The sequence below is a fragment of the Malus domestica genome, chromosome 11 (genome assembly GCF_042453785.1).
Source record: "Malus domestica chromosome 11, GDT2T_hap1".
NCBI classification, from domain to species: domain Eukaryota; kingdom Viridiplantae; phylum Streptophyta; class Magnoliopsida; order Rosales; family Rosaceae; genus Malus; species Malus domestica.
Genome location: NC_091671.1, coordinates 39475913 through 39489507, shown reverse-complemented (window position 1 = coordinate 39489507; position 13595 = coordinate 39475913). Strand labels below are relative to the sequence as shown.

Below are 13595 nucleotides of genomic sequence, written 5' to 3'. Positions count from 1 at the left end.
GTACAAAGAAATTATAACAAATTAAAAAGGAGAAATGCTAGGAAAACTCTCTTAAAAATGAAAATTTTCATGGACTCTCTGTCACCTCACGTTTTTTGCACAATATTTTATAATGTTGTTACATAAATTAACTTTAAAATATGAGGTGATAGAACGTCTATAAAAAGAGTTATACTTTAAGTGAGTCTCCTTAGCATTTCTCATTAGAAAAATGGCATTTATTCTTGAAACTTCCTCTCCATTTCGTTGGATGTTGGGAGTATTGGAGTATCCAACGAAAGATGGTAAAACAAAAGTTGCTAACTTCTTGTCCACTCCTCCGTCTTTGTGGTCCTTTCTTGGTTTCACAAACTGCCTGGCTGGAGTAAAAAAGTTTAGCAAGAAATAAAAAATCATATTAGGTAACTGCTTTAAATTATTACAAGATGGAATATATAACTACGCTCGACTCTTTACGTGTGTAAAAAGTCATTTACTCTTACAAGGGATTATTATTTTGTACGCATTTATAATGCATAGTTATAGTTTTCTAATAAATAATATCTTTGATGATTTACTAATGAAAATAATGATTACAAACTTGTCAAACTGTAATTTGCAGCGAGTCGAAAACAATCGATGTTCACAAAATTACATGAGCAAATAACGTGTGTGTGTACAAATATGTACCAATGTGGATGGTATTATTATGGAAGCATAAATTTGGCAGGTAATGTTGAGCAGGAAGCAAGAAAGCAAAGCTAGCAACCCTATCTGGCATATGCAATGACGCCCCACAGATGGAGAGATTTATATGTATGTGCCAAGAACACAGTCTGGTACATCAAGCGTAATAGTACAATTGTTGAAAACTTAAAAAAAAATTCTAACCAATTATATTTTGACACTTGACATACCGAGTCGTGTTCTCGCATATTGGAAATTTTCTCTCACAGATGTCATAACCACTCCAACAACTAAAACACCCCCACATTCCTCCTCTTGGTTTTTGGATATGGTACATTTGCCATACTTGATAGAGCTTGCAATCTTCGTGTCCCTTTCATCAAGCTACACCACCTTCCACACAAAATGAGCTTCCTCTGTGTGAGTACTAGGAGACGAGTTGTGCGTGAGAAGATAATTAATCTGCCTTACCATTAGAGATATATCTTGTTGTTTGTGAGTGATGTAAGCACAAAATGGTTATGCCTCGATTGCAACATATTTGATCGCCTGAAGCAAGTTAATACAATTGAGGAGATATTTAAGTTGTCGATGAGTGCTCAAAACAGAACAGGATTATCCTTGATAACAAGAGATTTTTTTGTGTCAGATGTTAATCTGTCATATAATCAAAGATAATCTAATTACTAATGAGTGCGGTAAACACAAGAAGGCTTTTCCGAGACGGCAACGTATTTTGTTGTGTGAGGTAAGTTGTCGAGTGCGACGTATGCGGTTGCTAGAGCAAGGAGAGAAACAAATACTAACAATGTACATGATAGTAGGGTTTTTGTCCACTCTCAAGATTTTTAGGCATTTATGGGTTCATTTGTTTTTTGTCATAGAAGCTAACAAACACTTGAAGGATGACAAAAAACTTGCTCTAACTGGTAGCCTTTGAAGGGAATCAAATCCACCCTGGATCTCTGTGCTTGAATCCCACAAATTGAGAGATTTGCACGTTTCAAGAAAGAGATTTCGACTGTTCAAGTTTTTGAGTTTTTGTGAAATGGATCAATAAGAAGGGCTAATAGGGGCTGTAGGATTGGAACATAATGGTCCATGCCTCTCTCAATCCGCAGGATCTGGTGTGGATCTCAATCCATAAGTATTATTTGTAGAAAAAGTTGTGGCTTAACTTCTACCTTTGAGCGACAAAAACAACTTTCAAGAAAAGCACTTTTGTGGTTCTTAATCTTATGATCCAACAGGCCCAAACAATAATAGAGAAAAATCAATCTTATGATCCAAGTTTTGGTGAAATAGTGGGCTGTGGGGGAGCATTTTAACCAAACTGGATCATATAGGCTTTTGCCAAGTTCAACGATAAAAGTTTCCTCACTAACAAAATAACAAGAAAGATGATCAATTACTGCGTCCGATGAAGGGAGCCTTGCATTACATTCCTCCAAGAAGGTTATTACGCTACATCGTCACGAAAATGCTAGGCGGAATACACGAAAATTTTCACTACATCAAAGTAAAATCGATCACGCTAAAGGACTTACGAAAACTCTGATATGCATATTTCTTGACAAATTTCATAGCAGTGGATTCCATTGCAGGATTTACTCCATCGTAGGAATTGACCCGCCAGCAGCCACGATCTGTTGCTCAAACTACAGAAACCAAAGGGGCAAAGTCAATGAGCGGACGAGATATAGGCAAAGAAGCTAATATGAAATCCAAACTGAGATTGTTCGTGGTAGCAGTCCGAGGATGCTTTGGAGGATCCAAAGCGATGAATATGTCAAGGACAGAACGTAAGTTATATCCCCGAGCTCACAAGCAGGGGTTATGCCAAGGAGGTCCTTTAGATAATCAATCCCGGAAAATGCAAGCTGCCTAGTAAAATTTTCATGTACTTACGCTAAATAGAGTTTCGAGCTTGTTCTTCAGTGCAGAGCTTTCTTGCTGCAGTTGTTGCAAACATCTCAAACACCTACACCAAACATTATTGTGTCACAATTAGGTGCAACTGCCCTGCTACAAACCCTTTCTTCATCGCGAGAGTCGAGTACAAACACAAATGAAATACAAGTCGAACATCAGATCCCTGCTTCTCTTGAATCATAGTGGGAATGTTCATTATTTTTTTTTTAACATTATTGTAGTTGAACTATGATTTTCTGTCAATGAAATAACCGGCTTACAAATTTCTAGTCCGAATTGTGATTAATATTATAGAGTTAATGGAAGGAAGAGCATATACATTGACAAATTTCCGATTGATGGTATAATATAAATCAATCACTGAAAACATCACCAATCACCATGAAGCAAAAACACTTACCCTTCAAGGTTCTGGGCCTCACAAAAATTTCTGAAGTTGATGCATGCATTTTTAAGTCTCAATGCACCTATCCTGCAAACCGACGAAATCAATTTCCAATTAGAAACCTCAAAAACCAACGAAGTACAAAAAATTAGCGTACCATATATATAAGAACGATAAGAACAGCCGTTCACAGCAAGTTAGGCATTCAAGTGACACAGAGAATTGACAATCAAATAAGTAAGGAAAAGAGCTTGGAATTACCAGGCACTGCTACCCTTGAATTGATGAACATAGACATCTACCTGTTCGAAATTTACAACGTTCTGTTCTCTACGAAAAATAAACGAAACCCAAATTAACATTGTTTTCACACAGCTACCAACAACAACAACAAAGCCTTTTCCCACTAAGTGGGGTTGGCTATATGAATCATAGAACGCCATTGTGCTCGGTTCTGTTTTCACACAGCTACCACCACAAAATTTGTCCGAAAGCGAAGCAAATCAAAGAATATCACTCAGGGTTAAGACAAGAGAACTCACAGAGCCCTGGCCATATTGTTGAGAAGCTTCTCAGTATCTTGAAAGAAAAGAGAAACAACTTCAACTACAAAATCTGGGCTGTTTTCATCCTGCAGCTTCTTTAGCTGAGCAAATTGATCGTCCAAGAATCCCTTTTCACCACCACAAAAACCCCACAAATTAAAATTAGTTCAACGGCCCAAAATTCCAAAAACAAGGGGAATAAAAATTCCACTTTTAAACCACAAATGGAAGTGCTTCTGGAAAACTAATTCTGGTATCCAGTAATTCTACAAACATTTCATCCTTTTAATCTGAAAGTTCCTTTTTTTTTTTTTTTTATCAAAGTAATCTCAAAGTTCCCAACTTTTTAAGTTTTATGGTGAAATTAACAAAACCCATAAAACTTTTCCACTGAAAACAAACAGTTGCCAGCAGAGAAAACCCAGAAAACTTTCCACGCAAACAAACAGATACCAGCAGAGAAACCCCAGAAAATTTTCCATGGAAACAAACAGAGGCCAGCAGAGAAAACCCAAAAAATTTCCATGGAAACAAACAGAATTCAGCAGAGAAAACCCAGTGGAGATAAACTAAAACATCAACGGACAAAAGGGAAAAAACCAGAAAAACCTCTCGGTGCAGATACTGAGTGTAGTCGAACCACTGCTTCTGCCACTGAGTCACGGCGTCCATGGCTGCCTTCTCGCTCAGTTCCTACCTCCACAGCGGCTAGTTTTTCACTCGGCAGACAACTCAGGAACAATAATGCGGAAGCGGGCAGATCTTATATAATATGTGTACAGGAGGAAAAACGAGTTATAAATGTGTGGAAATTGAAATGGAAAGGCTCTTTCTTTTTTCCTGGAAGCAAACGTTTCGAAGAAAAACGTCTTTAGCGACAAAATACAGAGTAACTGACTGACTGACAGAGACCGCCTAGGAGGGAAGATTTTTGTCAACGTCACCGGAATAAGCTCTATTTTTATTTAATTTCCCCAAATAATTATAAATATAGGCTATCTTAGTCTATTACCAAATAAAAATAGAGAGTTTTAACGACATTTCATGTACTGTTCATTTTTAAAGAAAAACTACATTTTTACTTTTATTTGATACTATTTATTACACATTTATTTGTCATTTTCCTTTAAAACTAAAGTTTTTTTGGACCTTTCGTTAGTTTTTCTATAAAAATAATGTTCTTTTTTCCACCTAGTATTGCAGTGTGCAATTTGTGTAAGTTGTACGTCCGAATCTTATAAATGATAAGTTCGACACCAATTTATTTCTCTATTGTTCACGTAAGGTGTCTTTTGCAGCTAACACATGCACATTCAAAAGAAATGCAAAAGAGGACCAACTGGTGGCATTTCTTGACCACCATTGTGTAATTTACCAGTGCTAAAAAATCTAATCCATGACACGTCACTTTTGCACTTGGGATTTAATTATGATCATTTTAGACAAGTATCTCTATAAATTTTACTTTTTCAAGAAAAAAATAATCTACACGAAATTAATTTAAATTATTAAAAAAATTTAAATTTGTACGTAGAGAAAGAAGCCCACTACTCTCAACATTTTTCAAATTTATTAATTTAAACTACGAAAGAAATTCGAACTTACGCAGGTTGCAGAAAAAGAAATATACTGCTCTGGACAATTTGAATTCATTAATGGACATCCTTATCCTAACGTTCTGGTTGCTTACTAAAAAAAGTCCGCGACCGGCTTTGACAAGTCCTTTTTTGGGTGGACACACGGCGGCAGCCACCACCACACAAGCCGTATGAGGTGTCCTCATGACTAATTTGGTATTATGCTTTGATTAAACACGTGTCAATTTCTTAGGCATACAAGGAAATTAAATTATTCGACCAAAACACAAACAAATTAAAATTAAGGATTTGAAACAATCAATAAAATTCTATATGTTGGTGGGGCGGTGCATGATCCATGGAGGATCCATATCCAAATCCACGTAAGCGGTCATATATTGTTGCCCACAGATTTTGGAAACTTGGCATAGGAAGAGGATTCTCCGAATCAGGGTCTTTATATTCTAGCTGTTCATTGTATATCGTACGGTTAGTTTCGTTAGGTACTATTTATGTTTAATTTTAAATAAAAAAATCAAATAATTTCTGACTGCATGATACATGATGAATGACTAAAATATGAGGATTCTTAGAAAGAAAAACTATTGAAAAATGTTTGAAAATTTTGAGTTTTAATAATAAGGATAAAATAAAAGGTAAAATAAATAGTACCAATATTAAATTTTTAGTGTAAAAATATATTTTTTCATTAAAGTAAATTTTACCAAAAAAATTTTGTTAAAATTTCCTACTTACCATAAATGGATCCGGGTAGAATCCAAATTCTGATAGAATGTCAAGCCCACGACCAAATCCAATGTTGGAGATTCACTACTTTTCGGAAAGCTTCCACCCAAGAGGCCATCAAATCAATATTCGGATTCATGGATATGGCTACTTTTAAAGAAATTGTGAAGTGCATGTATGGCACGAAAGTTGAAGGAAAAGTTTTATAGGACTAAAATAATGTTACTGATGCTTCATGACACGAAATATTGAGCGTTTAAAATATAGCATGTGCAAAAAAAAAATAATGTAAGAGAGATTAGAATACTTCGTTAGATGTGTGAGCATACGAAAAATAGTAAGATTAAGAACATGGACATCAGAGGTAAAGTGAACCAAAGATCTAGAGATGTTCCAGTTAGAGGATGCACTATGAGCTTAAAGAGTGTAGAGGAAGATTTGGAAATAGACTTCAAGAAAAATATGAAGTACTTGGGAGTTAAAGGATGACTTGGCGCAAAACCAAGCAGATTACGTTCTAGAATTTATATAGCCGATCCTACTTAATGGAATACGCCTTTGTTTATGTTGTATGTATGCAAGCACATGAATATTCGATTTAGCGTCATTCAATCCATGTTTGTTGGATTTTTATGTCATTTAGTCTACTTTTGTTGAAAAGTTCCAAGTTCGAATCATATAAAAACAATTGTTGATAGGTCTCAATTTTGTTAACATTATAAGTTTTGGCATTTGCCTGTTGCATGCACGCCCGTATTATTGTTGAAGAAACCAACTAGGTTATAGTTTAGTTGCACTTCTCTTCCCAATGTCGAAAGATGTTTCGAATTCAAAACCATATTTAGATCTTCAAATCAAAGCAAAACCATATTTGGATCTTCAAATCAAAGGCATTTGTAAATCTTGTAGCTTAACTTGTGAGAATGCACATCACACAATCAAACCGTGTACTCCGTTTTGACAAAACTGGCCTGATTTGCACTCACGGTTGTGTAATTCCAACCAGAACAACCAAGCCTTATCTCACTAAGCGAGGTCGTCGGTATGAATCTTAAAACGCCATTGCGCTTCGTTTTGCGGCCTGTGAAATTGCAATTTACAAAAATTACAAGTAATAGCATTTTCTTTTCTTTTTTTTTTTTTGGGGTTTCCATTTCATCATATCAGAAGAATAAAAGTATAGTTGTACAAACTTGGAGAGAACTTTGTTTCATACCAAATTTATCTGTACAGGACATAAGAGGAGGATCGGCAAATAGTTAAACGCGAGCAATACCAATTCCAAAATCCACTTTCTACAAAGCCTTGTCAACCCACAGCTACCACAATCCATAAAACCTTTTGAATTTCCATCTACAATATGTACAACTCCGAGAGCGAGAGAAGAGAAGTTACCTTTGCTTTGGCGACAGATTAACGTCGTGCATTTCTTATTGATTGTCGGAATAGGCAACACGCAGCTTGAACTTATAGATCAACCTGCCAGAAGAAAATCCAACGACGCCGTTGCTATCAACTCATTTAAACATGTTATTGAAATCAAAAGTTAGCTTGTGCGATGATGCAGTGAAGCAATAGCTTTATAGTTTAACCTTCATCAGAAAAAGCAAACATGCCTCCAAGCATTTCACCATCTTCCTCATTTTCGGGTTTCACCTTATCGCAGTGGCTACTGTCGCTGTCAACATCATCGGCTACGACTTCAGTTAACCCATTGCATCCGTTCTTCTCCAGTGCGTTACAATGCTCCTCCTGGAAAAACTGTGAAAGATCTATTGGATGCTGCAAAGTGGAAGCCCCCTCTGCAACAATATCGGTACTCGAAGCATGTTGATCAGAGTATAAAACTGAGACCTCCCTGATCCCAATTGCTTTCAATGCTAGGCCTTCTTCGGCAGAAACTCTTCCTCCTGGAATCATGGTACTTTCTAACACAGGCAAACCGTTGGTGACACAGCTGTTGATTTGAGAATTGATGTTCTTAAAATGTTCAGATGGAGTACACAGAATGCTGAAAGAGATATGGTTTTCTAATGAAGGCTCAACAATTGTATTGGCCCTTCTTTCCGAGCCATTCAAGGTCTGATAAACTGTTGTGCGGGGCTTCTCATTGTTTATTTGATCGAAGTCAACAAAATGCTCAATTCTTCTTGACGAACCTGATAGAGATTCAAAATAGTAATTATGTGGACATAATTAGTTAAAATGATCAGGATGGAACATCAGCTATAAGAAAGAATTTTGTAAGAGCCCCAACACCGGGCACTTGGAAAATTTTCTCTAAAACAGATGGAGAAGTCGCAACGTAAAATGGACAGAGAGTTCTCATTTTTATCCATTTGGAGAACTGAAAGATATTAAATAATGATTGAAGCATATTTTTTATCATTGTATCATACCCCCATCTGAGCTTTCAGTGGAGCTAAGCGATGCAGGCTTCGAGTGACATATAACAGTCTCTTCCAAGATCTTGTTTTCAGCTTGATGAGGCGGCGAAGTATGACTGGGATACCTCCCACCAGCAAGGCCTCTGAATCATACAATGAAGGCAGAATTTAACAAGTATCAGAATTGTGGAAGGACAAAACACACAGAGGACCATGCTTAAGCATGAAACATATAATATAACAGTATCTTTACCCAGCGCCTGGTAAGCTCAGACGCCAGCTTATATTATTTAGATTATAGAGTTACAACAATGTGTGTGGAACTATAGATAAAACGGTCGTCACCTGTCATCCCAGCTTGATTTGATGGAATGGAACTGCTCGAAAACAGGGACCTTTTCAATTTCAAACTCTCCACCAGTGAAACTATCAGCTCTTGGATCGCCCATCGTGTAAAAACAAATCTAGAACAGTGAAAAGTAAATTACCACCAAAACATAGAAAAATGTTAACTGGATATGTAACTTTGAATTTTGAAATAAGAACTACCGTAGACTTTTGCCATATTGGTAATCTCAAAGAACTGATCTGCACCTCTGCATTAGAGAGGTACCAGTGGGACCCATCATGGACCTTCCCAGAATAAGTTTCCGGTCTCCTTTTCCCCCCAACAGCACCATTTAAGTCTAGAGATTCCATTCCATGAATACCATCAGAACCTGATTTGTTCTGAAGAATGCCAGCCACCTCTTGTCTATCGAATGTGGTACCAAGACTACTGTCCTCTCTTTCCTGCCAGTCTGACCGCCTACATACATCCCACCATTGAATGGGTTCAACTTTCACTCTCAGCTCTTCGTCCTGAATATACATAGACGTGGCTGCCTGGGTACTTAGACCGCTATGACTCTGTTCTACCCCTATCCTTGGCTGAAGTTCATGTTGAACTACATGACCTGACGGAGTATAAACTAATAGATGTTCCAAGGTACTGGTCCTTGAGTTACTGTGCTGAACACTTTGAGATAAGGAATTATGGAAAACTGCAGCAACAGCACCAGATGGCACAAAGACCTTCCCTGTCGCTGAAGCAGTGGCATTGTTGGCTGTGCTAAGCCATCCAAAACTACTGTACTTTATCCTGCTCACCACAGAAAGAGCAACGGATGGTGGCGGTGGAAAAGATTGCTGATTAATGACCCAAGAAGAAGCAGACCACCAAGGTAGAGATAAAACTGGACACAGGGAGGGTTCTTCACCGTGACTATTAAGAAGCCGAAATCCAGCATCGCCACCAAAAGGGGATAAAACAAAAACATGGCAGGTCCCCTTGGATGAAACAATTGCAACCCACTGACTGTAATGACTAAAGCAAATGTCCTGGATCATCTGTCAGAATGATAAAAAATCAGAAAAATGTGGGTGGAAAATACAACAAAGATTACAGAACATCTCAAAAACTCATATATACTAACAGCTGATGTTATTCCACGATGCAGTTTGTAAAGATGCACATGAGAAGTGCTCCAATCGAAGTTTTGACCACCTGATCCAGTGCGTTTACATGAAGGCATTATCCGGAAAATGTTAATATTATTTCCATACACTGAGGCAGTAACCAGAAGGGTCCCACTAGGATCGAAACACAGCGCAGATATTGGACTAGTATGAGCCTTAAACTGTGATATAACAGCTCGGGTAACAAAATCTTTGACAACAACCTGCAAGAAATTATTTTACCAAGTAATGAATAAGAGCTTTTGAGTTTTGACTCAAAAGCATAACACAAAATTGTCCTGAACATCTGATAACCAACACGTAATAGTTTCATATCTCATTTCTTTTTCCTCAAGGTTATAGTTCTTATAGGCTAAAATATTAACAACTCAATTTACGTTTATATTCAAAATAGTAAAGGCAAAGAGGGCAGTCTATAAGGATGCAATATTGCTTTGTGCTCTATGTCAGTCTTGAGTGTAATATAGATAAGTATCATGGTGAAAAGCTAGCAGCATACGGTATGAAATCGTCTAACTAATCTAATCTAGCAATCATACTGAAGATATATCAAGTATTGTCAAGAGCTATTTCAAGAATGAAATGAAGTTAAGAATTGTTATAAGAAAAACTTGCGCACATTATCATCCTAAAGCAAACAACAACAGAGTCTCAGACACCATTTCCAGGATAAAGAACAAAGAGAGACTCAATATGAGGAATAGATTCTCCAATTTCGTAGCTTCCAAGCCTAGACAAGAGACCATTGGTGAGATTTCATTAAGTTAATGAAAAGATGCAGTGCTTAAATATTCATTCTGAGTAAAGAACTAACCATCCCTGCATTATCCATTTCTGTGCCTGCATGCCTGCTAACTTTCCAGCCTGAATTTGACGATATTGGAGAGTTAGATCCATCAGGGAGCATCTCTTGACAGTATTTATACAAGGTTTTGCATCCCATGTCACCCAGGTTAATTATTCCAGCAGCCAACTGTTTACTAGACTCCATTGCATAACGAGCCACATAACTACCATTGCCAGGTGATGTAGATGGACTAACTCCTGGGGAAGGAGTTAGGTTTTGGGGGCCTAAGCGACTTGCGTTTGACGCTAGAGGGCTGTTGGAAGCATAGGCTAACCACCTTGGACCCACAGCCATTGGGCCGTAACCAACATTAAACCCATTTGATCCTTGCCCTGCTAGCTGAGGAACAGGATAGGTAAGAACACTGAATCTGTTTTCGAGGGTGAGCGCATCAAAACAGTAAATCTGCAGCCGAATGTCTGGAAGGTCAGTAATATAGATCCAATCTCTTTATACAGAAGGTGTAATTTAAAATTATTCAATCTCAGTCTAAACTTCTCAAATTATATTATATGTCACATGTAACCAAGTGCTTACTTGAGTTGCAAGACCCACAGCTACAATCCGAGGACTGCATCTAATCATGCACACAGCAGACCGAAACCTCAGAACATGTACATAACCTTGGGACCTAATAGAGTAAAACCGAACAGCTGTAGGAGAGCTGACAGGGTTCCCTGGCCGAGACTCCAAATTACCATCTCTGCCTGCCACTCCCAAGTAGCTAGTACTATGAACAGTTCCCGCACCAGTAGTGTCATCTCCAGCAACAACCAGCAGCAAAGGATGTGTCGTTCTGAACCCTTGGTTACCATCAGATGCAGCAGGAAAGGGCTGCATCTGTAAGAATGAAACCGAGCCATCAAGCTTTGAAACTAGTTCACTGAAATTAGAGGCATCCTCCATATCGAAAACTTGAAACCCATTTTGATAACCGAGTAAGAGAACATGCTTGAAGGTAGACTGACTAAACTCTAGCCTGTCAAAGCCAGCCCAGGTTACCTGTTTCGCCAATGGAAGTTAGCAAGTAGTCTAGTATATATGCAGTAATATCAAAACCTCGATAAGAAAAAACATGATAGCAACCGCCAAATCCAACAAGAAGTTTGCTAATTCACTTAAAGCAACATAAACTGAAGATAGCATTCACCATTAGAGTAAAAACATTCATTTTGAAGTGCTTTTAAAATGACTAAAGGTGCTTTTAGAGAAAATGTTTTTGGGTTCCAAAATCACTTGAACTGCTTCGTGCAAGTGCTTTTTCAAAATTCACTTGCAATTTTACTAAAGATTTCAAAAATATTTTCACCAAAAACGCTTTTAGTAAAAAGCACTCACGCAATTCGACAAGAAGTTTGCTCATTCACTTAAAGCAACATAAAACCGAACTAAACATTCAGATCACTACAACAAAAATAAATCATTTTTCACCAAAATCCAAACACGAATCCAGCGAATCGACCTACTTAACGCTGCCATTGACTATAACCTCTCTCCCGCCCTAAAATTTCATAAATAATCACTACTCCAACAAACAATCCGGAAACTAAAATCCAACAATAATCTCCAGAATAATTACAACATGAATAATCAGCACTTCAAAAGCTTAAATAGGAAACAAAAATTCAACTAAACAGAAGCAAAATTAGGAAATCGCTTTCACACCTGATCCTTCTGATCCTCGGAAGCAGAAATCGAAGCAGCTACAGACGCACCGGCAGAGCGAACAGTAGAAGCGACGGTGCTCGCATTCGTCGACACAGTTTTAAGGCACGACGAAATAATCCTAAGCGAGTTCGGCAACAAGCCATTGTTCTTCCCCTTACTCTTCTTCATCCTCCACCGCCACGGCCTTCACCTAGCACTTTGTATCTTCCTTCAGCCTCCACCGCCGCTTCCGGAGCTATCCTCTCCACCTTCGCCGCTGCCGATGAGCATCTCCGATCGCCGGCGATCGGATTATATAGCATCCGCTGATTACAGTTGACGATTACGATTAGGAAGGTCTTTGACTTCAACTGCAACAACAGCAAAGCTCCTCAACAAGGCGTGTGTGGTCTCGTCGTGTTCATCTATATTCTCTCTCCTCTCTTTCTCTCTCTAAATGATCAGAGACTCCGTATTTTTCTTTCTTTATTTTTTCTCTTTCGCTTTCAGTTTTTTTTCTCTCTCTTCTGTGCGCGCTGGGAGTTGTGGTTTATGTCTCGCTTCTGTGGCGCAAATCAAATGACAGTCAGTAAAAGTGATTTTTTTACTGTGTAAAATTTGGTTATTTACTGTTTGGATTTGGTTATTAACTATGAGTTAAACGCGTTTTGTTAGATAGTCCGGCAAAATCATTGTACCTTTTTGTTTTGATCTGGTTATCGTTAGGAATAGGCAACAGTTATGACGGGCGGATAATCGTGATTATTTACCCATAATCGTTTATATTCATACCCGTATAACCGTTTATCCGTTGAGTAATTACACCTATAACTGTTTATAAATGGTTAATCATATCCATAATCGTGTATCAACTTAACCATAACCGTTTACCTATTTAACCATAATCATTTACTCATTTACCCTTTTTTGAACCCCTTTATCTTTTTTTTACCCATTTACCCATTTTTCACCTGTTTACATGTTTTTTTTTTTAACAACTTGAAAATTACAAAAGAAATTAGTTTTCTGACAATTAAACACCGTTATAGGTACATTTTAGCATGCATTTCCCTATTTTAATCATTTAAGTCCTTATACAATTCCAATAATTGAAATAATAGTTTACGAATAATATTTTTCTGTTACACCCAAGCAAGTCTTTAATTATAATCCATATGATTACAACATGGCATTTGCAACTGTTCCTTTAGGATAAGGGAATGAAGATTCAAAACCAACTGATATAAAACACCACCCAATCAATTGTTCCTTTACTAACAAAATGGCATTATGCAAAACCAACTAATATAAGGGAATGAAGAGAGAAGATATGAGAGAGAGGGC

General features: G+C 37.6%; 2 protein-coding genes across 4 annotated transcripts; both read right to left on the bottom strand.

Annotated features, from left to right (window-relative positions):
* Nucleotides 1-2055: 2055 nt before the first annotated feature.
* Nucleotides 2056-4459, bottom strand: LOC103423113 (histidine-containing phosphotransfer protein 1). Its single transcript, XM_008361181.4, has 6 exons — nucleotides 4138-4459; nucleotides 3526-3656; nucleotides 3245-3313; nucleotides 2999-3070; nucleotides 2575-2647; nucleotides 2056-2324 (listed from the first exon to the last, which is right to left on the bottom strand). Exons 1-6 carry the CDS (start codon nucleotides 4198-4200, stop codon nucleotides 2274-2276), a joined length of 459 nt encoding a protein of 152 aa, XP_008359403.3. The 5' UTR covers nucleotides 4201-4459; the 3' UTR covers nucleotides 2056-2273.
* A 2498-nt stretch (nucleotides 4460-6957) lies between these two features.
* Nucleotides 6958-12816, bottom strand: LOC103423112 (autophagy-related protein 18g-like). 3 transcript variants are annotated; one of them, XM_008361178.4, is made up of 9 exons: nucleotides 12270-12816; nucleotides 11142-11606; nucleotides 10572-11009; nucleotides 9715-9960; nucleotides 8789-9628; nucleotides 8585-8703; nucleotides 8252-8382; nucleotides 7445-8011; nucleotides 6958-7331 (listed from the first exon to the last, which is right to left on the bottom strand). In XM_008361178.4, the coding sequence occupies exons 1-9, from the start codon at nucleotides 12438-12440 to the stop codon at nucleotides 7327-7329; spliced, it is 2982 nt and encodes a 993-aa protein (XP_008359400.3). In that variant the 5' UTR covers nucleotides 12441-12816; the 3' UTR covers nucleotides 6958-7326. The 3 variants fall into 3 exon arrangements, with proteins under 3 accessions (XP_008359400.3, XP_008359402.3, XP_028945059.2); XM_008361180.4 differs by having other exon boundaries at nucleotides 8834-9628; XM_029089226.2 differs by lacking the exon at nucleotides 6958-7331 and having other exon boundaries at nucleotides 7440-8011.
* Between the last annotated feature and the right edge of the window lie 779 nt (nucleotides 12817-13595).

Excerpts from the sequence above, each read along its gene's own strand:
- LOC103423113 (XM_008361181.4), bottom strand. The coding sequence starts at position 4,200 with ATGGACGCCGTGACTCAGTGGCAGAAGCAGTGGTTCGACTACACTCAG. Across the intron at positions 3,657-4,137 it reads CTCAGTATCTGCACCGAGAG|GGATTCTTGGACGATCAATT; the intron begins GTTTTTCTGGTT and ends GGTGGTGAAAAG. Across the intron at positions 3,314-3,525 it reads AACAATATGGCCAGGGCTCT|AGAACAGAACGTTGTAAATT; the intron begins GTGAGTTCTCTT and ends TATTTTTCGTAG.
- LOC103423112 (XM_008361178.4), bottom strand. The coding sequence starts at position 12,440 with ATGAAGAAGAGTAAGGGGAAGAACAATGGCTTGTTGCCGAACTCGCTT. Across the intron at positions 11,607-12,269 it reads CCGAGGATCAGAAGGATCAG|GTAACCTGGGCTGGCTTTGA; the intron begins GTGTGAAAGCGA and ends TTGGCGAAACAG. Across the intron at positions 9,961-10,571 it reads AAATGGATAATGCAGGGATG|GTTGTTGTCAAAGATTTTGT; the intron begins GTTAGTTCTTTA and ends AATTTCTTGCAG.